Below are 27381 nucleotides of genomic sequence, written 5' to 3' on the forward strand. Positions count from 1 at the left end.
CTGCCTGAGATTTTGCCCACCACACCTAGAATAGCTTTTCAATGCTGTCCCGATCTCCACAATATCCTTCTCGGACCCTATGCTCCTTCTGCACCCATCTGCGTACCCTGTAGCTCCTACTACTGTGACCATACCCACTGCAATACTTGCCCTGCGCAATCTCCTGTCACTACCTATACTAGCCATGTAAGTGGGAAAACATATATTATCAAAAGTCGAGCCACATGTGAAACGACATGTCATATACCAGCTGTTATGTAAACAGTGTTCGGCCTTTTACATCGGCATGACTACCGCCAAGTTATCAGTCAGGATGAATGGGTGTAGGCTAAGACTGTATGCTAGCAACACAAACTATCCTGTTGCAGAGCATGCCCTACAACATGACAATCGTGACCACAGTGCCTGTTTCACCACACGTGCCATCTGGATTCTTCTCCCAGACACCAGTTTCTTGGAACACCACAGGTGCTACAACATGTTCTTCATTCTCACCACCTACCAGGCCTTAAATTAATTTCTTCAGTCCCAGCATTTCTTCACTATAACTGTTCCTTTATTACTCCCTTTTAGTTTTCTACATCTTTTGTTATCTGACTTGCCTTTCTTTCGCTGTCCCCCTCCCTCCACTGTCTCGTACAATGAACATAGTGTTTCACTCTTATTAACTTGCGCATGATGTTTTAGCAGTAATCTCTGTCTCACATATTACACTATCTTCCATCTTTAAGATCTTAGGTTTTTAAACCTCGTTCGGTGCAGCCCCAACAGTGCCTTTCCTTCTCATACCATCCAGTAAATCTCCTCTGACCCGGGGTTCTAGATGACTTTTCTGAACTCTGTCCCTTTGCTAAACCCCTCCATGTCTTTTCCTTCCCTATCAACCCTTCTGCCAGGAGGAAGAGCCTCTGGCTCCGAAAGCTTGCATACATAAAACCTTTTGTTATATGTATGGTCTCCTGCCACCGCTTCGTGAGAGTAGATTTCATATCTATCCAATTACATTAAGAATATAATAGAGAGAAACATTCCACATGGGAAAAATATATCTAAAAACACAGATGATGTGACTTACCGAACGAAAGTGCTGGCAGGTCGATAGACACACAAACACACACAAACATACACACGAAATTCAAGCTTTCGCAACAAACTGTTGCCTCATCAGGAAAGAGGGAAGGAGAGGGAAAGACAAAAGGATGTGGGTTTTAAGGAAGAGGATAAGGAGTCATTTCAATCCCGGGAGCGGAAAGACTTACCTTAGGGGGAAAAAAGGACAGGTATACACTCGCGCGCACACACACACACACACACACACACACACACACACACACACACACACACACACATATCCATCCGCACATACACAGACACAAGCAGACATATTTAAAGACAAAGAGTTTGGGCAGAGACGTCAGTCGAGGCGGAAGTGCAGAGGCAAAGATGTTGTTGAAAGACAGGTGAGGTATGAGCAGCGGCAAATTGAAATTAGCGGAGATTGAGGCCTGGCGGATAACGAGAAGAGAGGATATACTGAAGGGCAAGATCCCATCTCCGGAGTTCTGACAGGTTGGTGTTAGCGGGAAGTATCCAGATAATCCGGACGGTGTAACACTGTGCCAAGATGTGCTGGCCATGCACCAAGGCATGTTTAGCCACAGGGTGATCCTCATTACCAACAAACACTGTCTGCCTGTGTCCATTCATGTGAATGGACAGTTTGTTGCTGGTCATTTCCACATAGAAAGCTTCACAGTGTAGGCAGGTCAGTTGGTAAATCACGTGGGTGCTTTCACACATGGCTCTGCCTTTGATCGTGTACACCTTCCGGGTTACAGGACTGGAGTAGGTGGTGGTGGGAGGGTGCATGGGACAGGTTTTACATCGGGGGCGGTTACAAGGATAGGAGCCAGAGGGTAGGGAAGGTGGTTTGGGAATTTCATAGGGATGAACTAACAGGTTACGAAGGTTAGGTGGACGGCGGAAAGACACTCCTGGTGGAGTGGGGAGGATTTCATGAAGGATGGATCTCATTTCAGGGCAGGATTTGAGGAAGTCGTATCCCTGCTGGAGAGCCACATTCAGAGTCTGATCCAGTCCCGGAAAGTATCCTGTCACAAGTGGGGCACTTTTGGGGTTCTTCTGTGGGAGGTTCTGGGTTTGAGGAGATGAGGAAGTGGCTCTGGTTATTTGCTTCTGTACCAGGTCGGGAGGGTAGTTGCGGGATGCGAAAGCTGTTTTCAGGTTGTTGGTGTAATGGTTCAGGGATTCCGGACTGGAGCAGATTCGTTTCCCACGAAGACCTAGGCTGTAGGGAAGGGACCGTGCGTGCGAGTGTATACCTGTCCTTTTTCCCCCCTAAGGTAAGTCTTTCCGCTCCCGGGATTGGAATGACTACTTACCCTCTCCCTTAAAACCCACATCCTTTCGTCTTTCCCTCTCCTTCCCTCTTTCCTGATGAGGCAACAGTTTGTTGCGAAAGCTTGAATTTCGTGTGTGTTTGTGTTTGTTTGTGTGTCTATCGACCTGCCAGCACTTTCGTTCGGCATGTCACATCATCTGTGTTTTTAATATAATGGAAGGAAACATTCCACGTGGGAAAAATTATATATAAAAACAAAGATGAGGTGACTTACCGAACAAAAGCGCTGGCAGGTCGATAGACACACAAACAAACACGAACATACACACAAAATTCAAGCTTTCGCAACAAACTGTTGCCTCATCAGGAAAGAGGGAAGGAGAGGGGAAGACGAAAGGAAGTGGGTTTTAAGGGAGAGGGTAAGGAGTCATTCCAATCCCGGGAGCGGAAAGACTTACCTTAGGGGGAAAAAAGGACAGGTATACACTCGCACACACGCACATATCCATCCACACATACAGACAAAAGACAAGTTTTTAGATATACAATTACATTAAGAGGTGGAATCCAAAATTTTCGGGTCTGGTGCTGCCTCCTGGAAAGTAGAAGCAGTAGATCTTCGCACCATTAGATGGTGAGAGCTGCATATCTGATGAGTAGAGATGGATCGAACTCGTTCATTCCCGTGAACTACTTCATTCATATCACTCTTTGCCGTGAAGCGTTCAAATGAAGTAGTTCGTTGATGAAGTATGGAAGCCTGGTGAAGTTGCCCAGTTCGCCGCTCAGCCGCGGCTACGCTCGCTTCGCCTCGCTCGTACAATAAAGCTTCGTAATACTTCATAATTTTACCAACAGATGGCCGAACTATGCAGTAGCGTGCACACAACGTTTTACGCTCTTACAGCGTCTGAGTTAAATAGAGCATGGTCGAAGGGGACAAAGGAAAGATAAACAGAGAAGCCTGTCACATATAAAGAAGGTATTACATTTAATCTTGCTCGACATTTTCTCGTGAAGTGCCCAAAAAAGTCTCTATCTGCCAAATTAAACATTATTTGTTATATTCATGGACTGAAAACTAGGGCTACCAATGAAATGCAGTCCAATTTTATGCTCCTTTTAAAATTTAATCCAAAATAGAATGAGTATGTTTAGCACTGTTACAAAGTCTATATACCTACGTTAAGTAATTATTCAGAAGTTTTCTCATAGATTTTATTTTTGTTGAGAATAATAACCCTCCAGATTCAAAACGTAAACTGTCACCTGTAGTCATTGGTACGATTTCAAGTAAAATCCCTCTTTAAGTGTTATTAACAAACCTTTTATTTTCATGTTGGCTGTGCATCCTCACACAGCCAGCCTCTTCGTTTGTATCTTTAATATTCATTTGTTTGCAAGTGCTGCCAACTGTAGGCTACCCGAGACGCGAACTGCACAAGTAGTCATGGGTAATGATGTCAGCGCTGCCTTCCCCTCGCCTCCTCACTTCCCCAACCCCTCGTAAACCTATCGTTCCCCACAAACACCGCGCGATTCGTCGACAGGCAGTAGAGGGAGGGCTGAAGTGAAGGGAGAATGAGTTATGTAGCGCTGATGTAGTGGGAGAGGGAAAGAGAGTGAGTGAACTAGAAAAAAGTGTGGAGTGTGCTATCTGTGGAGAGTTTGAAGTACCAGTTCATTGAAATTGAGTGGTTAGTTCACACTTCACACTGGAGTGAAGCGTTCATTTGAACGACTCATTCACGAGCTCCCCATCACTACTGATGAGTTTGTGTGTGCAGTGTCATTCAGTTGGGAGGACGTGTTTCGTGTCCACAGTGTTTTCCGTAATACTGTGGTGTTTGGTGTGTGGCGATTTTACGATGAATCCCTGAACAGAACAGTGCGTGTGTATCAAATTCTGTGTGAATCTCGGAAAAAGTGCTACGAAGACCCTTACAATGATTCAGCAAGTGTTTGGGGGACAGAGCATGAGCCGTACGCGTGTGTTTGAGTGGCATGCTCGGTTCAGGACCGGCTGTACAGACATCGAAGATGATGCTTACACTGGAAGGGCCGTTAGCCACACAGTGCCAGACATTGTTGCCAAACTTCAACAATCGGTTTGTGTGGATTGACGTTGAACCATTCGATACCTTGTGGATGAAGTGGGTATTGGTTATGGGACATGTCACCGCAAAATTGGTGCCGAGGATCTTGACTGCACAATGTGTTGAAGCGTGCACGGACCTTTGTCTGACCGCATCTCATGATCCAATCTTCTTGTCACGGGTTATCACTGGCAAGGAGAGCTGGGTTTATGGTCGTTACAGAGACAAAGCAACAAACGTCATAGTGGAAGAGCACGGGATCTCCAAGACCCAAAAAAGCGAGACAGGTGAAGAGCAAAGTGAAGAGCATGATCATCGTTTTCTTTGCTATCAAGTGAATTCTGCACAAAGAATTTGGCCCACCCAACCAAACAGTGAATTGTGCGTACTACTGTGACTTTTGCGACAGCTCCGTGAAAACGTGCGGCAACAACGGCCCGAACTTTGGCATCGAGGGAACTGGCTACTGCACCGTGGCAACACGCCCTGTCACACGTCCTTGCTCACCGGGACCTTTTTGGCAAAAAACAGCATAGCGGTTGTACCCCACCCACCTTACTCACCAGATTTGGCACCTTCTGACTTCACGCTATTCCCAAAACTGAAACTCTAGTTGGAAAGGCCATAGGTTCGACGCTCTAGAGAGGATTCGAGAAGCATCGCTGGTGGTGATAAACACCCTCAAAGAACAGGACTTCCAGATAACGTTTGACCAGTGGCAGAAGTGCTGGGACCAGTGTGTATGTGCGGATGAGAACTACTTCGAGTGTGAAGTAAGGTTTTCAACAGTCCCAAAAATTTTGGACCTCATATATTCTCAAAAATTGATTATTTACGTGTCGTAATGCATTTGTCCTCAAATGTGTATCTACAGTTTGGTTCATGTGGGTGATGCATAACGCGACAGTCTCTGCTTCTCAGGTATTCCTTTTTTGAGATATGTGTTTTTCTTTGAAACAAATGGACCCATCAAACTTTGAACTGTTCCTGTCTCGCTTCTGGTGTAGAATAAGTCTAGGTTTAGTCTTCTCATCTATGCAATGGAAGTAAGTAAAAATCATTTGCCTCTGTCTTGTAATGCTTCTCTTTCAGACTAGCTAATCTGTTCCGAATTGGTTTGTTGCATCAGACTACCACTACTGCCAGTTTAGGCTGCACTCTAAAGCTTAAAGAGAAAGGCTTTTATCTTATGCAACCAACTATTGGTATATCTTATTCATTATTAATAACAGGTTGGCATTCCATGGCCATAGCATCTCTCTGGGCTGCAAGTTTTGAGGTTAGATGGCTCCCCCTTCAGTAAGTGGTGCCACCCCATTCGTCATTCTGCCCAGCTGATATGGTGCACCCATGAAATCCACGACATCTGCACATAACAGCATACCATTTCCCACACAGTGGGCTGTTCTTGCCTTACTTCTAAAATATAATGACAACTTTAACTTCATGATCACCTTTCCACATCTAGGATGATATAGATGTGACCTATCATTTTCCCTGAAATGATATCACACCTCAGTTCATTAAACTTTTAAAATCAGGAACTGAAATTATAGTGAAGTTAAAAGAAGGAACGCTTTCTTCTACATTTAGATCACATGGTATGTCATTTATGCCAGCTTTGTTCTAGTCTGTTTTGTCCAACACAATTTGTCTTTGTCCAGATGTATTGTCAAATATTAATAATAAACCAACACATATTATTAATTCATCCTCTCCACTGGTCATAGCATAGCATAGAATGTGAATACAGGGACAAGTCTTTCATGGTGGCATGGTTCAATAAAATCATTTCATTTTATAAGGTGTCTAACTTCGAATAAAACACTTGAGCTTTCGATTGCTGTCTGTTGCCATTGTCGTCAAGAGTTAAAATCACTAACTGCCCGTGCTGGCAAGGTGTTTCATTTATATTAGTGCAGTAGCAGCATCTTGAACGTTTCAGATAGAGCTGAAGTGATGAATGCACAGAAGGTAATTTGAACAGTTCTGGATTGCTGCAGGAATGAGTGACGTCACAAGATGTGAGTGGACGGCACCACATACGAAACTGCTGCTGCTGCCTTCCTACAAGTGTCAAGTGTAATGTAGCTATTTCTTGTTTTCACAGACAAAGTCCTGGACTTTAATAACTTTACATACGTCACCTGGAGCAGGTCGTATTTTAAAATAAATTATGATAAATACATTGTGTTATTTCTCCATTTATTGATAAACTTCATCGTGACCAACATTTCATTCTACAACAGACTAACTCATAATAGCCCATTAAATCAGTGACTGCATCTGACTCTTTGGCCAGCTCCATCCATTATATAAACGTTTCTTACAATTGATGATTCTTACTACACTGTTACATTTCTAATTTATCATGATTTACAATGAAAAAACATTTATTTAAAAAGTATTTGGTATAACAACATATTCTGCACAAGTGACTGACAAATTTGAAATGCATACTTCTGATTTAAGTGCAACAATTTACTGTACTGAATTTCATAAAATGTGAAATTTTAACAATTACTGTGAAGCTATGTAAATGTCATCAAAATAATTCAAGTAATTTACACTGATTAGCCAAAGTGTGTTGACCACCTGGTTAATAGCTTACCGTTCCACTTTTCAAACACAATACAACAGAGAGACTGCTCGGTACGGATTCCAGAAGTCCTCGACAGGATTGCAGAAGTATGTGGCACCAGATGTTTGTGCGCAAGTCAAGCAATTCCTGCAAATTATGGGATGGCGGTTTACGGGCACACAGCTAGTTCCCGAAATGTATTCCAAATTGGTACAGATGAGCCACATGGCCAAGACATCAATGCGTGTTCACTGTAATGCCCGACAGGTCACTGTGTCACGAATCTGACCTTGTGACACAGACAGGTATCCTGCTGGAAGATGTCATCGCCACAGGGGGGCAACTTCAAGCATGAAGCAATGCACATGATCTGCAATAATGTTCATGTAGTTAACTGCTGTTGTGATGCCTTCAATTACCACCACAGATCCCACAGAAGCCCAACTCAGTATACCCCATAGCATAATTCTGCCTTGACCAGTACGCACATGTGATGGCGTGTAAGGACCCAACCGTTGACGTGATGTAGCAAGAAATGTGACTCCATCGACAGGCGACACATTTCTGTCGATCCACAGTGAAAACTCAGTGATGCTGTGCCCATTCCAATCGTAACTGATGATGTTGTTGGGGCAACATAGGAACACACAGGGGTCACGTGATGTGGAGCTTCATGTTCAACAATGGCCGCTGAGCAGTGTGCCTCGAAACACTGCCCTGTCGTCAGATTTGCTGCAGATCACTGCCTATCCTGGATTACATAGTAGGGGATCCTCCGACTTATACGTTTTGTGATGAAACGTAGTCATCCTGAACCGTACGGCCAACTTGTTATTTCATCATCCTTCAACCACTTTTTACAGGTGCTCACAACAGTATTCTGCAAACAGGCAGTCAGCTTCCCTGTTTGAGAGATTATTTTTCCCACCTGTGGTGCCACAAAAATGTGTCCTTTGACAAAACCACTTATATGAGTGGATTTCCGAATTTGTGGCCCACACCTTTGCTATAATGATTGCCCATTTGTCTCTCTTCTGCTTACATTCGTTCCTTACTGCGTTACGTACCTGCGACACCACCAGAAGGCATTCAACCCTCGAGGTGTGGAGTGGCCATAATGTTTTGGCTCGTAAGTGTAGTTCTATTCAAGAACTTTCAACGTCGCAGCACGTCAGCAATCGTTGGTTAATATATTAAAAAACTAAAAACCCGTCTCGATTGCGAAAAAAGCACCTAGTGTCAAGTGTTAACCCAGGTTTCGGCGTAGATAACTACACCTTCTTCAGAACGACAATAAAACTCACAAGTGCCTAAGAAGACCTTAGTCAGTGATTAAAAGAACACCATAGCTATACATTTATAAATGAAAAAGAAAAGGAAAACACAAACAGTACATATGTACAAAGTCGAAACCACTACTTAACTTAATGGTGTACGCTCCACCTCGCACCGGCCTATGTTCGATGGGCCGTGACCCGCCATAAACTGCAAGTTTATCGAACATAGGCCGGTGTGAGGTGGAGCGTACACCATTAAGTTAAGTAGTGGTTTTGACCTTGTACATCTGTACTGTTTGTGTTTTCCTTTTCTTTTACTTTTGTAAATGTATAGCTATGGTGTTCTTTTATTCACTGACAAAGGTCTTCTTAGGCACTTGTGAGTTTTATTGTTGTTCTGAAGAAGGTGTAGTTATTTACGCCGAAACCTGGGTTAACACTTGACACTAGGTGCTTTTTTCGCAATCGGGGCGCGTTTTTAGTTTTTTGATAAAGTAGTTATATTCAACAGTAGCAATGTCAGTATTAAAATTATACTATTTTATACCAAGAACAGTGTTTTATAGTTGTCCGTCAAGTTGATAATATACTAAATGTTTTTGTTTTGAACATTTAACTATGTCTTTTATAGTACCAACTTGTAAATTCCACCAAGCTGTTCTATGTATTGTGTACAAAATTTGCATTTCATGGATAGTTATTTATCTTCCTGGATTTTAAAATTAGTCAGATGGTTGGTGCCCCAAATGCAGTTAAACAGTCATTAATATATGTTACCCATATATGACTAATACATCTGGCTGTGTTTTACAGTTGCTAAATACATATGGGAATTGGATATACATTCTAGTATCCTTCTCCATGCTGCTGCTGGCCACCACTTCTTTCGTCCTCAATCTGCCCATCTCCTCCTCCTCCTCCTCATCCTTCTTCTCCTTCTTTCTGTCCATTCCTCCTTTCCCCTCTCTATGCCAATTTCCTACCCCCCCCCCCCCTCCCCTACACACACACACCTACCCACCCACCCACCCCCACTCCTTTCTTGTCCATCTGCTCTTTCCCCCCTGGTTCTGACCTTGAGCCTATTTATGTTGCTGCACATGGAATCTTGATTTTTGAATTGAAGTCTCTTAAAATGAACGGATAAATACGAGGGCTATCCACAAAGTACATTACGTTTTGGAATTAAAAATAAATAAAGTATTGGAATTTTTTTTTATTATATACAGATGAAAGCCACACTTAAATACTACTTTTCTACATGGTTGCCATTTAAATTAAGGCACTTATCGTAGCGATGGATGAGCTCGGAAATTCCTCGTTGTAAAATTCAGCCGCCTGCGCCTTCAACCACGTGGTTACCTCTTCTTGAAGCCGTGCGTCGTCATCAAAACGCTGCATAGCCAACCACTTCTTCATTGCTGGGAATAAGTGGAAGTCGCTCGGTGCCAGGTCGGGACTGTACGGTGGATGAGGAAACAACTCCCACTTAAAAGATTCGAGAACTTCACGAGTGGCATTTGCCGTGTGGGCCCGGGCGTTGTCGTGAATCGGCAAGATCTTTGAGCCCAACTTTCCCCTGCGCTTGTTTTGTATTGCTCTTCTGAGGTTGTGCAGAGTTTGGCAATACCTTTGAGAGTTTATTGTAGTGCCTCTTTCCAGGAAATCCACAAAAATCACTCCTTTTCTGTCCCAAAAGAGGTAACCATGTAGTTGAAGGCGCAGGCAGCCGAATTTTATGACGAAGGAATTTGCGAGCTCGTCCATCGCTAAGATAAGTGCCTTAATTTAAATTGCAACTATGTAGAAAAGTAGTATTTAAGTGTGGCTTTCATCTGTATATAATAAAAGAAATTTCCAATGTTTTATTTATTTTTAATTCCAAAACGTAATGTACTTTGTGGATAGCCCTCATATGTTGGAATCATTGGTGTACAATGTACGAGAGACCTCTCCCGATGTTGGATCTGACTTTATTGAGTTGGCGCAGTGGTCATAACTACGGCTCAAATCCCTTTTCTTCCATCCAGATCTAGGTTTTACATAATTTCCCTAAATAGCTCCAGGCCAATGCTGGGATGATTTCTTTGAAACAGCGTGGCCGATTTTGTTGCCCATCCTTGATACATTCTAACCTTGTGCTCTGTCTCCAGTGCCCTCAACGCCGATGGTACAGTAAATGCTGATCTTGCTTGTCTGCTTCGATCTGTGAGAATGGTAGCTTCAATGTCAGTATTTTGCATAGTTTTAATCTGCAGACAGCTAGGATTACAAAATTTCAAAGGATTGAAGATTCTGTATTGGTGCTCTAATGAGAAGCCTATAAGCCATAAATACAACTTTCCTGGTTTCTGTTAAAACTGAATGTGAGGAAGAAAACAAATCAGCGCATAGTCATGTACACGAATTTTGTTTAAAACCGTGTATAAGGAGAAAGAATATGCTTGGAAGAAACAAGTTGTCTAATTGTTTAAATGTCCCGCCATCATAGTAAAAACCACCTGTGAGAATAAATATAAAATAGCTCATTTTCGCAGCACAGCATTTTCTCACAATCAATTTTAGCCTGTGTCCATTTGAATGTTTATTAGAACATTGCGTAAACATTTGAAATAAATCGGTCAGGAACTTTTCGAGATTTTTTCTAACAACCTTAAATGACGACTTGTCATTATATAGTAGTACAGATTACAAATACACAGCAATATCATAAAACAATGGAAAATCGAGGATAGAATAATGACAATATTATGGAAAGGATAGATTGATACTCACTCTGTAGCAGCGATGTTCTACATCCACATCTACATCCATACTCCGCTAGCCACCTGACGGTGTGTGGCAGAGGGTACCCTGAGTACCTCTATCGGTTCTCCCTTCTATTCCAGTCTCGTATTGCTCGTGGAAAGAAGGATTGTCTGTATGCTTCTGTGTGGGCTCTAATCTCTCTGATTTTATCCTCACGGTCTCTTTGCGAGATATGAGTAGGAGGGAGCAATATACTGCTTGACTCTTCGGTGAAGGTATGTTCTCGAAACTTTAACAAAAGCCCGTACCGAGCTACTGAGCGTCTCTCCTGCAGAGTCTTCCACTGGAGTTTATCTATCATCTCCGTAACGCTTTCGCGATTACTAAATGATCCTGTAACGAAGCGCGCTGCTCTCCGTTGGATCTTCTCTATCTCTTCTATCAACCCTATCTGGTACGGATCCCACACTGCTGAGTAGTATTCAAGCAGTGGGCGAACAAGCGTACTGTAACCTACTTCCTTTGTTTTCGGATTGCATTTCCTTAGGATTCTTCCAATGAATCTCAGTCTGGCATCTGGTTTACCGACGATCAACTTTATATGATCATTCCATTTTAAATCAATCCTAATGCGTACTCCCAGATAATTTATGGAATTAACTGCTTCCAGTTGCTGACCTGCTATTTTGTAGCTAAATGATAAGGGATCTATCTTTCTATGTATTCGCAGCACATTACACTTGTCTACATTGAGATTCAATTGCCATTCCCTGCACCATGCGTCAATTCGCTGCAGATCCTCCAGCATTTCAGTACAATTTTCCATTGTTACAACCTTTCGATACACCACAGCATCATCTGCAAAAAGCCTCAGTGAACTTCCGATGTCATCCAGCAAGTCATTTATGTATATTGTGAATAGCAATGGTCCTATGACACTCCCCTGCGGCACACCTGAAATCACTCTTACTTTGGAAGACCTCTCTCCATTGAGAATGACATGCTGCATTCTGTTATCTAGGAACTCCTCAATCCAATCGCACAATTGGTCTGATAGTCCATATGCTCTTACTTTGTTCATTAAACGACTGTGAGGAACTGTATCGAACGCCTTGCGGAAGTCAAGAAACACGGCGTCTACCTGGGAACCCGTGTCTATGGCCCTCTGAGTCTCGTGGACGAATAGCGCGAGCTGGGCTTCACACGATCGCCTTTTTCGAAACCCATGCTGATTTCTACAGAGTAGATTTCTAGTCTCCAAAAAAGTCATTATACTCGAACATAATACGTGTTCCAAAATTCTACAACTGATCGACGTTAGGGATATAGGTCTATAGTTCTGCACATCTGTTCGACGTCCCTTCTTGAGCCGCAAACGGGCACAACAAGAAGACTACAAAATATGTAAGCTTTTTGGACAGAAGGCCTTCTTCCAAAAAACACACACACACACACACACACACACACACACACACACACACACACACGACCATTCTGGCTGCCTAGGCCAGACTGGCAGGCAGAGGTGGTGCTCATACGTGCGCAAGTTGTGTTCACGTAAGTGTGTGTGTGTGTGTGTGTGTGTGTGTGTGTGTGTGTGTTTTGGAAGAAGGCCTTCTGTCCAAAAGCATACGTATTTGGTAGTCTTTTTGTTGTACCTGTCTTCAGCTGAAAATCTCTGCTATGACGAGTAGCATAATATTGTCAACAATGTAATAAAATGCTGAAATGAAATTAAATAATTTCTCGCTCAGCTGGGACTTGAACCCAGATTTCCTACTTATGAATGGTTGCCTTTCATGTCTCGGCTATGTGGACACTGTCCATTGTTCTCACTATTGCTGGTTTACACCAGAGTCATGCAAGAGTTCAGGAGGGGGGAGGAGGAGGGAGAGGGAGGGGGAGAGGGAGGGAGAGAGAGAGAGAGAGAGAGAAACATTCACATCACATTATCAAATACGTATGTAATTTGACAGCCTTATTATCTCTTCAGCGTGAGTACACTCTCTCTTATGAACTCTTGCAGTACTCCAGTGACTGCTGGTGAACTAAGAGTATGACGGACGTGGTGCTTCATCAGTAGCGTGCGAGAAGATGGGAATTTGGGCAGGATGGGAGTTGGGTCTGAATAACCACGGCAGTCCCGGCAACTGCTCGCGAATGTGGAAAATCGGGTTTCCAGTCCTGACCCGACACAAATTTTCACTTTTTACCATTGTAATTATATCGGTGCATAATTGCAACTGTCAGAACTTTTGATGTGTATGTATGGCTGCAGAATCAGGAACGGTGTCTGTTCTTCTGGACATGTATGAAAGAATAGACAGCTTACGTGTATAAAAATAACGAAAGTTATAATGTATCGACTCCTTCGCTACAAAGATGAATCACCTACTCCTATATGAGGATCTAGGTATGTTACATTACAAGCAATTTCTCACTAATGTGGACAGGGAGACAAATAACAAATGTCGTTGAAAATGTATTGTAGATTCCGTCAGAAACAAGGTTGCAAACGGAAATGTCACAAAGGAATTATAGAGATTGGCTGCAAGTGGTCATTGATTGAAATCAATGGGTAAAGTTGAAAATTTGTGCCGGACTGGGGTTCAAACGTGGGTCTCCTGCATACTAGGCAGCTGCTCCGATCACTGAGCCGTCCGGACACAGAAGTCATTGCAACTACACTACTGGCCATTAAAATTGCTACACCAAGAAGAAATGCAGAAGATAAACGGGTATTCATTGGACAAATATATTATACTAGAACTGACGTGATTACATTTTCAAGCAATTTGGGTGCATAGATCCTGAGAAATTACTACCCAGAACAACCACCTCTGGCCATAATAACGGCCTTGATATGCCTGGGCATGGAGTCAAACAGAGCTTGGAGGGCGTGTACAGGTACAGCTGCCCATGCAGCTTCAACAAAATACCACAGTTCAAGAGCAGTCACTGGCTTATTGTGACGAGCCAGTTGCTTGGCCACCATTGACCAGACGTTTTCAGTTGATGAGAGATCTGGAGAATGCGCTGGCCAGGGCAGCAGTCGAACATTTTCTGTATCCAGAAAGGCCCGTACAGGACCTACAACATGCGGTCGTGCATTATCCTGTTGAAATGTAGAGTTACGCAGGGATCGAATCAAGGGTCGAGCCACAGGTCGTAACACATCTGAAATGTAATGTCCACTGTTCAAAGTGCCGTCAATGTGAACAAGAGATGACCGAGATGTGTAACCAATGGCACCCCCATACCATCACGTCGGGTGATACGCCAGTATAGCGATGACGAATACACGCTTCCAATGTGCGTTCACCGGACACGGATGCGACCATCGTGATGCTGTAAACAGAAACTGGATTCTTCCGAAAAAATGACGTTTTGCCATTCGCGCACCCAAGTTCGTCGTTGAGTACACCAGCACTGTGATGCAGCGTCAAGGATAACCGCAGCCATGGTCTCCAAGCTGATAGTCCGTGCTGCTGCAAATGTCGTCGAACTGTTCGTGCAGATGGTTGTTGTCTAGCAAACATCCCCATCTATTGCCTCAGGGATTGAGACATGGCTGCACGATCCGTTACAGTGATGCGGATAAGATGCCTATCATCTCGACTGCTAGTGATACGACGCAGTTGGGATCCAGCACAGCGTTCTGTATTACCCTCCTGAACCCACCGATTCCATATTCTGCTAACAGTCATTAGATCTCGACCAACGCAAGCAGCAATGTCGCGATACGATAAACCGCAATCGCGATAGGCTACAATCTGACCTTTATCAGTCAGTACGTTGTAGGTGCTGCCACTGGCGCCAAGCTAGTGTGAATGCTCTGAAAAGCTAATCATTTGCATATCGCAGCATCTTCTCCCTGTCGGTTAAATTTCGCGTCTGTAGCACGTCATCTTCGTGGTGTAGCAATTTTAATGGCCAGTAGTGTACATTGATTTCAATTAATGCCTGCTTGCAGTCAGTGTCTGTAATTCCTTTGTGTCTTAATTCGTAATGGCTGTTGGGTCAAAATGTAGTCTGTTATTTTGGATGTCTGAAAGAACAGACTAAACAGAAATGTGTTTTTAGATCTGGTGTAAATGAGACTCTACCCAGCACCCGCAATTGAGAAAATGTCCTCACAGGCCGTTTGCCCACCCGCAGCATCCCCACGATGGGGGACACGGTTCTGGCCGACCTGCCGGACGAGGTCCTGCTCGAGGTGTTCTCGCGGCTGCCGCTCGCCGACGCGGTAACGTGCGCACTGCACGTGTGCGCGCACTGGCGCCGGCTGTTCCGGTTCCGGGCCCCGTGGCGGGGCCGCACCTACGAGGCGCCGGACGAGGCGCAGGCGGAAGAGGCGTACCTGGTGGCCCGCATGTTGTCGACCGGGCGCGACCTCACCCTCGAGGCGGGCAACCGCTTCTGCCTGCGGGCCACAGAGGACTCGGTGACGGTGCGCTGGGACATCTTCCAGCAGGAGAAGTTCGAGCTTCTCACCGCCGGGAGCCGCGTCCAGAGCCTCAGCATCCCGGGCGACTTCCTCGTCTGGTCCAACGTCACCAGCCTGGCCAGGTGAGAGGATTTCATTCTGTTTGCAAGTGGAAGGCAATAGCTGAGTGGCACCGGTGGCCCTGCAGCCACTTCTTTGCATCAGACAGTCACTGCTGGAAGGCATTTGGTACAGCTCATCGCTGCCACCTAATGAACAAAGTGAGAGTGTGTGGCATCAGGCTGACTGTGTAATTGGATTACAGAGTTTCTACCAAACGGAACGCAGTACGTTGTTCTCAACAGAGAGACATTTTCAGATGTAAAAGTAACAGACAGACTTGGTTGCAAAACTAATTTTTTTTTTTAATTTTATTAATCCTTCAGTGACACTTTTTGCCTTACACCATGCACCTTCAGATTGGGCTAAGAGAAAAATAATCTTTGATTTAAATGGTGTAACTCCAATTTAGCAAAATTAGGCTAGCAAGGAAAGAAAAAAAACAAATTGTGCGCACATAGGATGTACGAGGGTCTCTCCAAAAGAAATGAGCACTATTTTTTTTTAAATCCATCTTTTATTCTACATGTTTGGAAGTTTTACAGTGTGTAGATACATCCTTTAGGAACAGTGTTTCCATTTCTCCACATAATTTCCATCCCTCTCAACTGCCTTACGCCATCTTGGAACCGGCGCCTGTATACCCACACAGTAAAATTCGGGACCAACCTGTTGGAGCCACTGCTTGGCAGCGTGCACAAGGGAGTCGTCATCTTCATACCTTGTTCCACGAAGAGAGTCTTTCAATTTCCCAAAGAGATGATAGTCACATGGAGCCAGGTCAGGACTGTAAGGCAGGTGTTTCAGTGTTGTCCATCAAATTTTTGTTATCACTTCCACGATTTTTGACTGATATTTGGCCGTGCATTGTCGTGCAACAGCAAAACATTCTGCTTTTGTCAATGTGGTCGAACACGACTCAGTCGAGCTTGAAGTTTCTTCAGTTTTGTCACATATGTGTCAGAATTTATGGTGGTTCCACTTGGCATGATGTCCACAAGCAAGAGTCTTTCGGAATCGAAATACACCGTAGCCATAACTTTTCCAGCAGAAGGTGTAGTTTTCAATTTTTTTTTTCTTGGGTGAATTTGCATGATGCCACTCCATCGATTGCCTCTTCGTCTGTGGTGAAAAATGGTGGAGCCATGTTTCATCACCTATCACAATTCTTCCAAGAAATTCATCTCCATGATTCTCGTACTGCTCCAAAAGTTCGGTGCATACTGTTTGTCTTGTTTTTTTGTGAGCCACTGTCAACATCCTGGGAACCTACCAGGCACGAACCTTTTTTAACGCCAACACTTTCAGTATTCTGCAAACACTTCCTTCCCCTATCCCAACGTAGCGTGACAATCTGTTCACTGTGATGCGTCCGTCAGCAGTCACCAATTCGTTAATTCTCCACACATTGTCTGGAGTGTGTGCAGTATGAGGCCTGCCACTGCGAGGCAAACCTCAATATTGTGGTGCCTGCTTTCATCACGTAACCTGCTTGCCCACCAACTAACTGTACTGCGATCGACAGTAGCATCTCCGTACACCTTTTTCGACCTCTTGTGGATGTTTCCCCCTGTCTCGTTTTCACAGCACAGGAATTCTATGACAGCACGTTGCTTCTGACGAACGTCAAGTGTAGCAGCCATTTTGAAGACATGCTGTGATGGCACCACTCACGGGAACAGGTTGAACTAAGTTTGAAAAAAAAGCAGGAAGGATGTATCTACACACTGTAAAACTTTCATACATGCAGAATGAAAACTGTATTTTTACAAAAATAGTGTGCATTTATTTTTGAGTGACCCTCGTGTGAGATAAGAGGACAATATATCAGAAAAATCAATAAAATGTTAAAAAGCCAGTAAACAGTGTAATGCAGGAAAACATTTCAACAAAATTTTAAAAACATATAAGAAACATCGTATACACTGTCCAGTCACATTAATGTGACCAGCTGTCACAAGCCTGAATAACCACCTTTTGTACTGTAGATCGCTGTGAGGTGTGCAGGAAGAGTGTTGATTAGTTTCTGGGAGGTACCGACAGGGATGTGGAGGTCTACCGACTCCAGTACCGTGGCAAGCTGTCCTAAGTTTCTCAATTGAGGATCTGTGGCACAAACAGCCCAGTTGAGGTGGTCCCACAGGTACTAGATCAGTTTTAAATCTGGAGAGATTGGTGGCCAAGGATGTATCTTAAAATCATCTTTCTGCTCTTCAAATCATACACATACACAGTGAGTTGTCCGACATATCTCGTTGTCCTGCTGGGAGATGCCACCATGCTAAAGGAAAATAAACTACATGTATGCGTGGATATGATTCCCGAGGATAGATGCATTCTTGTTGACCCGTTGTGCCTTCCAGAATGACGAGATCACTCGAGGTATGCCTTTGGCCCGGCTACTTGTGACAATTATTGCAGGGTGTTTACTTTCAGATTTTCACATCACACACGGTAACAGCTGTGTGTCCCACGGAACATAAAATGTGACTCATCTGAAAAGGCCACCTTCTGACACTCGGTGGACATCTAGTTGTGCAAATTCCAGCCTTGTTTGTCAGTGAACAGCAGTCGCACGGGTGCACGAACTAGTCACCTGCTCGGGAGGCCCGTATGTAGCAATGTTCGCAGAATGGTCATTCAGGAAACTCTGTTAGTAGTCTGGGTGGTCAGTTGCTCAACAGTTGCATCTCCACAGCTGTCATTCACCCCTGTCATCCGTGCCCTGTGGTGCACCAAGCTACCTCAGTGCTGGATTTGGATTGCACCATTTTGTCATTCACAGTATAATTTAACCCTTTCGGGACGCGAGCCCCGTATACGTGGCCCAATGCGGCACTTGCATTGGGACACGAGGCCCGTATATGTGGCCCGATTGTCACGTCAGAAGCCATCAATTATTTGTGACTACATGGCAGATATGGGAGCCGTAGGCAGAGCTGATCACTACTGCGCATCATTCCATTTTGCCAGAAAATCCTTCAAATGGTGGAGGAAAATTTTCTTATGGTTATTCGAGGTACAATATTCACTTTTCTGATAGGCCTTGGCCTATGTAGTAAATTTTTATTTTGACAAAAGGGTAATTGTTCTGGCTAATTTCAGGTGGGGATCGTCAACACTTACTTGCTATACGTCATCGTAGCAAAGAAAAGACAAGAGACACCAAAGAGTCATTTGCAATTTCGGAAGAGTTTCGTCAAGGAGTTTGTGGGTGACGTCAGGGCTCAACCGACCCCATTGACCTACACAGGATGGATGGCCTGTGCCATGATACCGCAAGAATGGACACCGGAAAACGAGGTGACTGTGTCATTTGCAGTGATCGCTCCAAACCAGGACGAGGAGAACAGTCCGCCCCTTTTTTTTGCAAAACTTGTCCTTCCGACCCTTCTCATCATGTGCCCGAGTGCTTCAACAGGTATCACAAAGTAGCAAATTTTACCGAAAGGACTTGTAAAACATGGTTGCCTATCAAAAAATTGATATGCCAAAGTTGTGTAAATTTTGTTATAAGCAAATTTTATGAAATTTTGTAGTTTATTGACATAAATCAAATTTTTCACCCCTCAAAATGGACTTTTTATTTTTCTTCCCACGGACATCCCATAAGAGATAAAATTGTATTTTATATGTCGTTTTAAAGCTAAAAATGTAAAGAATAAAATACAAATAATTTTAATATGTCTAATTCAATGCATCACCTCTCAACTAAAAAAAGTAAAAAAAATCAAATTTATCATTTTCTTTTTTTTTCCCCCCCTATTTTAACACCACTGCCAAGTCAAAAAGTGTGCGATATGGAATAATGAAAATAATATGCCAGTAAAGAGCACGTTTTAAGCTTCATTTACAAAAAAAATTACACCGATAAGTCAAAAACTGTAGATTTTATAAGAGGCGAAAGAAACCTAAGGGATATGGAACCCGCACAGCGCCACCGAATTGCTCCGCTTTGGGGAAATGCACTGCGTCCCGAAAGAGTTAACCATGGTGGCATGCAAATAGTTTACAAATGTAGGCATTTCGAAAATGCTTCCACACTTGGCCCAAAAGCCATTTATCGTGCTGATTTTGGATGTCAGATAAATTGCTCCGTTTCTGCATTACGACAACAACTGCACTCTTTTCCGTGTCCCTCTCTGACACACTTTATGTACTCTCCACTGCTAGTGCTGCCACAGGTCATCTGTGAGTGGTGGTTATACGTTGACATCAAACATAGGTGGTGACCACGGTAATGTGACTGGACTGTGTATAAATGACCTGATGAGTTTTTTATTCTTATTCCAGACTCTTATTGGCACAAAGTCATCATTTGAAGCACAATTCATGGAATTGTCAGTTATTTCCTACTTCTTCTGCTGTTTCCACAGTTTCTAACAAAATGGTGACATTGTTCAAATAAATGTCCAAGATATTAACAAGCATATCAGGTGTTCAGGAGAAGAAAACACAATGAATACCAACAGTTAACACTTCCCATTGCTGTAAAAGCAACTGGAAATAATAATGTAAATCAATTGAGTTGCACACATTACTGAGTAGAAAGTGTAAGCAATTGTGTCAGGGAAACTATCAGTGAAAAAAATATCTGCTTTACAAATTACAATCATATTGTGTCGTGTTACTTTTTTATTGATGCACTGTCAACCAAGGATATACATCTGTTGTGTTGCATGTCCACAGTCTGCTACAGCGATGGTAGCAGTGTACCTTTCTTTAGACACCTGTTGGGCTATGAATTTGACAATTTTCTGCTTTTTTTAATAAGTGTTTGCAGTGCATCTTTGCAGCTAAAATCTAGAAAAAGTATTTCTTTCTGTGTATTCATTCTGCATAAAAACTTTCAGAGCAGGTTTGAATATGTGAAATTGATCCATTTGCTTGTGAAATTCATCGGAAGTACTATTAGGAAATGTAGTATACACATGAAGGAAGTTGTTTGCAAAACCCTTGTTCCACCAATACTTGACTGTTGCTTGTTTGTAGCAGATAGGAAGGATAGAGGAAGTAGACAAGATACAGAAGACCAGTGAGTTTCGTTACAGGTTCATTTAGTAAACATGAAAGTGTCACGAAGATACTGAGCTTACTTCAGCGACAGACACTGCAAGAGAGGCATTCTGCACAAATGTGTGATTTACTATCAAAATCTGTAGACTCTGTTGCATCCTGGCACAGTTTCTGTACACTTTTTTTTTTTTTTGTGTTAGCTATCATGTTTGTCAATCTTTATAGTGGAGACAAGAGGATGGAAATCTCCTTAGTCAGAATGGGTGTTCGGCTACAACAGGTTGGTCACATACATGGAATTGGCAGGATTGATCTGCTGAAGTAGCAAGTTATTACTTTGCCTGGGTTCGTGTATTGTTCTCGCAACACAGTTGTTTACTGAGGTGTCAAACCAGAACCCCTTAAAAGTATGTCAGATGCTTTTGATAATCATTAGTTAGACCATTCTCAGAGATGAGTGCTTTCGCTTCCATTCGGTCTGCTAACTACTGGCCACTTTGCCTAAATCATAAATTGTCAACACTTTGAAATAATGCTCTATGAATCAAGGGCCACTTCCCCTCTAGTACAAGAGACAAGCACCAGTCATTAACTTGTCCCTGCTATTCGCTGAAATTCCTCTTAGTTCTTTGATACAGAGATTGGCAGTCTCTCTTCAAAGCTATTCCCGTAAATACTGAAAATTGCTACTTAGCTTGAGGTCGCCGTATGTCCACCGTCTTCTCATAGATGAAGTGTCTGTTGCTCCATCAGATGTTGCTGTTTAGAATCATTTCACTCCAGCTGCTCGGGCTGCTCGACAAATCTCCTCTCGATCGATCCTGTGCACACACGCTCCTCTGCAATATCTGTTGAGAACATTATCTCAGAAGCTTTACTTGATATGTGAGGGACTTGATGTTTGACTGTCATTCTAAGTTGTTCATGTGGTTCCTCCGTTATGTGCATTGGGAAGTTCCCTATCGTTAACGTTGACTTTGACCTCGATACTGCTTGCGAGTTGTCAGTGTACTGCTTGCAGGTATGTGTGAACGACCTCAAAGGAGCAAATAGTGTGCAACTGCTCCGAGTTGCATTATCTGCCCCCGATAACCCGTACAACTTCCCTCTGTTACACACATGGGCCATCTTGTGTATGAAACCTGGCTCACTTCTTACGTTATGATCTGATATATGATTAAAACTATTAACATTTTCTGCGGCCGTGACACTTCCTAGACGAGTCAGCCAATATACGGTATTGCTTCATCCTACATTTATCTCACAAAAAGATTATGAAGGCAAAATTAGACAGATTCGAGCTCATGTGGAGGCTTACCAACAGTGATTCTTCCTGTAAACCATTCACAACTGCAACAGGAAATGGGGGAAGTGACAGTAGTACACAAAGCACCCAGTGCCACACACTGTGAAGTGGCTTGTGGAGTATAGACATACATGTAGATGAAACATCTCTTCCGTCTTTGCCCTGGAGCTCCCATGACATCAAGCAAAATTGAACTCGTGACTGCAGTGTAATGTATCCCGCCTCAAACAGTTGTGACATAACTCTTTCCATTTATTATTAATGTGTTACTAGCTGTTGATGTGGACTTGCTTCTTGATTAAAATTATCATACACAGCTATTATTGTGATAAACTTTTTACTTGCTGTGGTAGGTTTAAGGGGCTCCGGAACACTCTATACTTGCAATGTTAAAATAACACTTATAAATTACATCTTTCCTCACAAAGTATTTGAGTTAGCAAGTTGAACTTTTTACAGATTATGTATTGGAATATGGGCTACAACTTAACACAGGGATTTTACAAAATTTTAGTTCAGTTATTAAAGATGATTTTTTTTCAATTGTAATGAAAATTCACAACATCTTTTTGCAATTTTTTATTTATATATTCAAAAATATACAGTTTTTTGGAAAAAGGCTGTGTTAAATTATGCAGAAGGTACTGTGTAACATTTACTGAAAGTGTGAAACAAATATGTTTGGAAGATCCTTAGAAAACATGTAATTAGTATGAGAAAATAAAAGTTTTTGGAATGAGCGACAAAGATTGGATTAACTTTTTAGTGCATTCCAGGTCCATGGGATGGATTATCTTCATCCTCTGCAAACTCCTCCTCCAGCTTCCTCTTGTTCCTCCTCCTGTTTACTCTTGCTTGTATTTCTAGACTCTTTACAGCCCTGTCTGCAGCCCGAAGGTGTTCCTTGTCTAAAGCAAGCATCGCTCGTTGTTGTGTTCGTAGATTTTGCTACCATTTTCTTCAGTTGCAGTTACTGCAACACTGTTCCAAAAGGTGGTCATGTATGAACACTTATCACATTTCAGTTGTATTTCACTAGCAAGTCCTACGTGCTTTATTATGGAGAGTTCCAGACCAACTTCACTACAATGAATACATCTTACACAGTTTGAAAAAATTCCTTTGAGAACCGACATATCAAATATTTCATTCACATCCGATTCGCCCATAAAACATTCATAGTTTTCACTCATTGAACCAAGCTTCTTCTGTGAAGTATTTTCTTTCCCACTTTGACTGCTATGAGCAGGTGTACTTGAGAGGTTAGGTTCACTCACTTGGTTATCGTCTTTATTGTTTACAGTAATATCACATACCTTTGGCTTTCCAACATTTCTCCTTTTCTTAAAAGCCTTCAGAGGATTTCTAATAACTTTACTTTTACTCATTATTATACTTCAACAAAACAGAGACTCAAGAAACAGAATTAATTACGAATATTTTCGAGATAACGACAGAGTAAATAAACATGAAACAATCGACAATCACACCAGCGATATATATTGAACCATCACAGGTTAGCCACAACACATACTTTATCTCACATCACTAAAATGTACCTGATGAACACGGACGTTAATAATAACACCATTTGACAGCAGTTTAACAGCGCCACAGTGGGTCACGCCCATGTAGAACACATTTCAAAAAAAATTTAAAAATAGTTGTAGTCTTCGGAATTGAATAAATTATATATCTATTAAAAGGTAATAGTCTGCAGATTCAGAAAACGTAAAAGAGTAAAAATTGAACTTTTCATGATTTTGAGCCTTTCCGGAGCCCCTTAAAAGAACAAATTACTTTTGTTCAAATTATGGTATAACTTTCCTGTCGTTTATGCCAGCTAAGCTTGATGACTATCATTGATCGAAACTAGTAGCGAATTATGCAAAATAAATGGAAGCTGAAGATTTCACCATGAATTTTAACAATTATTGGGCAGCTGAATACCCCACCTGCAAACATACATAAATCTTTCTATTTAATTTTGTGGTTTTATGTAGCATTCTCATCTTTGTTTTTCTTGTCGGGTATCCTTTGCTATTAATTAGGTGCTCACTTGAGCAGTCTTATCCCTAATTTTTCAGTTGTCTTAAAATAAATCAAAAGTGCAGAGAAAGATGTAATTTGTCTTATCTTGATGGATGTTGAAATGAGCTGACACAAATACCGTTGTGCGTACATTTTTGTGACAAATGGCGAGTTTCAAAATTGTTTGATTTGTGCCATGGTAATTTACTGTTTTGGTATATTCCTAGTGGACAATCTAATTTACAGTTGATATACACATCCTAAAAGTTTTTTAAGGTACTGAGCATAGCGTATTTTGTAGTCGACATTCTCTTCTACAAGTCTGCATCGCTGTGCCGCCTGTTGACTGATGTTTGAACTTCTCACAATGCCAGAGTCATTAATTAAAAGTCCCTTTGCTATATACCTGCTCTTGGGAAACATTGCGATCTGATCACTGGACTTGAATGCATATGCCACTAACAGTTCTGACAGCACCTTAAAACAGGCCAGCTCTTGCACTAAGCACATTTTTTTAGGATATGAATTTCAAACTTGAGCACTTTATGGCTATAATAAAGCCCTTGCTAGAGTAGTGCTTTTACTTACTCACAGACTGGCCCATTTAAAAACACAAAAAAAGATACTGCTTGCTTTAAATAGCTGTCAAGGAATGATTTGGATCCTCAACACTTCTTGCACCAATGAAGATGTAAATTCAATTCTTTTTCATATTACTTCAAAATTTTATTACATCTTATATATTTTTGTAACATTCTATCAAAGCATTGGTCTCAAAACATAATCAGTCCAAAACTGAGACTTCAGTTACATGTGTGTGAACTTCTCATAATGTTCTTAATAACACCAGAGCATGCATCATTGTTAACTTTTCAAGTTAATTCGGAACTATTGATTTACAAAGCATTACAGACTTTTTCTGTTGCATCTGTGTTACTTAATTTCAGTCTTACTGTTTGAAAGTACAACTTTTTGTAAATATCCATCAATAAATAATAATGGAAAATTGCTACTTACCATATAGTGGAAATACTGAGTCGCAGATAGGTACAACAAAAAGACTCACAATATAAGCTTTCAGCCAACAAGGCCTTTGTCGAAAATACACCGCCCTAGGCTGTATGGAAACGACTTCTTGGTATGAATGTAGCCATCTTTGAGGTGGAGGTCAACATCTAGAAAGGTGGTTTGCTGGACAGAGTAGGTCCAGGTGAATCAAATGGGGAGAAGCTTTTGAGGTTCTGGAGGAATGTGGATAAGATGTTACATTCCATCCTGGATTTTCCATTGCTTCATAAATAAATAATGAATTACATAAAGGCTTGTAAATTTACCAGTACAGTTTTCTTGTTGATAATAATAATTTATATACAACCCAATTCAAATTCATTTGTAACATTTTACAGGGATTATACAATATTATTTACATGTGTGGATACATGATTTTCCCCCTTCTGTTTCTTATTGTTCCTAAAGGCTTAATTAAAAACTATTAAAATCGTATGTGTTTTCTATTTACAAGTGACTAATAACGATATGTAATATAATATAAAAACTGAAATTGACTCAAACTAAGTATGACATGTACGGAATACATTTAAGTACAACCCAGCATAGTGGAATAAAATGATGTAAGTATGAAAAAATGCCCCCAGTATCTGGTGGTTTACTAGCAGGGAATCTTAGTGTTCAGTCACTACTTTGTATTGGCTGTTAAGAGGGTAATTTAAAAAGTTCTCGCAACGGAACAGAAAAAATGTACTTACATCACTGAAACTTTTGTTTCATTTTTCAATATAGCCTCCTTGTAGATTAGTGCACTTGGTCCAACAATGTTCTAGTGCCTTGATCCCATCTCAAAAATGAGTTTCCTCCAGTCTTGCATAGTAGTTGTCAACTCCGGCTATCAATTCTTTGTTTTAAGTGAATCTTCGTCCACAAAGAAAAATTTTCTGTTTTGGGAAGAGATGGAAGTCTGATGGAACCATATCAGGTGAATGTGTGTGCGGGCGCACATTGTCTTGATGGAATATGATTTTCTTCCTTGCTAAACCTGGCCTTTTTTCGTGTATCTTTTGTTTCAATATGTCCAGGAAGTTAGCGTAGGATTCTCTGGTAATTGTTTGCCCAGTGGGGAGATAATCTACAAACAGAATCCCCTTTGCACCCCAGAACATTGATGCCATGATCTTCCCCACTGAAGGAATTGTCTTTGCTTTCTTTGGTGGCGGAGAATCAGCATGTTTCCACTGCTTAGACTGTTGTTTTGTCTTTCGAGTATAGTAGTGCATCCAAGTTTCATCTGTGGTCACAAACTGGCACAAGAAAATCTTGTTCATTTCTCCTAAAACAGGCCAAACATTGTTCCGATACGTCCATTCTCAGGCGTTTTTGGTCCACCGTCAAGTCGTGGCACTCATCTTGCAGATAATTTATTCATTTCTAATTCTTCAGTTAAAATTTAATATACCCTTTAATATGACATCTGGCGAGCATGAGCAATTTCACACACTTTCAATTGGCGATCGTCTGTGACCATTTTGTGCACTTTTGCAATGATTTCTGGAGTAGTGACACATCTCAGCCAACCACTGTGTGGCTAATCATCTAAGCTCTCCTGACCAAATTTAAATTCATTTGTCCACTTGGCAACAGTTGAATATGAAGGAGCAGAGTTCCCAGTGTATTCTGGAAATCGGCACGAAGGTCCTCTGCTTTCATAGCTTTCTTTACGAAGTAATTAATCACTGCTCGAATCTCTATTCCCCCCCCCCCCCCCCCCCCCCACATCTTCGCAAATCTCTACGTGGGAACAACAACACCACCACAGCTCTCTTCCAAGAGCATTGATGTGGCACGTGTTTACAGGCAATAGTCCAATGAATATCACGTGAACAACTCATTGCGCTAGTGCTGGCCTCTCGTGTTGATTCCAAGAACTTTTCAAACCACCCTCGTACATCACAGCCCCCAACTAGCTCCAAGCAATCTCTCCGTGATAGTTTCCATGGTAACAATACAGAAATACAGCTTAATGTCAGTAGGGAAAAAGACACATGCAAACACTAGACTCAAATTTGCACAGAAAGAAATGGCATGAGTAATGCTAGGTAAGCCCATCTACATCTACATCTGCATCTACATCCATACTCCGCAAGCTACCTGACGGTGTGTGGCGGAGGGTACTTTGAGTACCGCTATCGGTTCTCCCTTCTACTCCAGTCTCGGTATTGTTCGTGGAAAGAAAGATTATCGGTACGCCTCTGTGTGGGCTCTAATCTCTCTGATTTTATCCTCATGGTCTCTTCGCGATTTATACATAGGAGGGTGCAATATACTGCTTGACTCCTCAGTGAAGGTATGTTCTCGAAACTTCAACAAAAGCTTGTACCGAGCTACTGAGCATTTCTCCTGCAGA

At 42.1% G+C, this 27381-nt stretch overlaps 1 protein-coding gene across 1 annotated transcript in view; it reads left to right on the forward strand.

Moving 5' to 3' along the window:
• Nucleotides 1–27381, forward strand: part of LOC124553408 — an 85589-nt gene that overhangs the window by 13205 nt on the left and 45003 nt on the right. The window contains exon 2 of the mRNA XM_047127273.1: nucleotides 15223–15633. Coding sequence (XP_046983229.1) covers nucleotides 15233–15633 — 401 coding nt within the window. The 5' untranslated portion in view covers nucleotides 15223–15232. The remainder of the gene's footprint in view (nucleotides 1–15222; nucleotides 15634–27381) is intronic.

This window comes from Schistocerca americana, chromosome 11, assembly GCF_021461395.2.
Source record: "Schistocerca americana isolate TAMUIC-IGC-003095 chromosome 11, iqSchAmer2.1, whole genome shotgun sequence".
NCBI classification, from domain to species: Eukaryota; Metazoa; Arthropoda; class Insecta; order Orthoptera; family Acrididae; genus Schistocerca; species Schistocerca americana.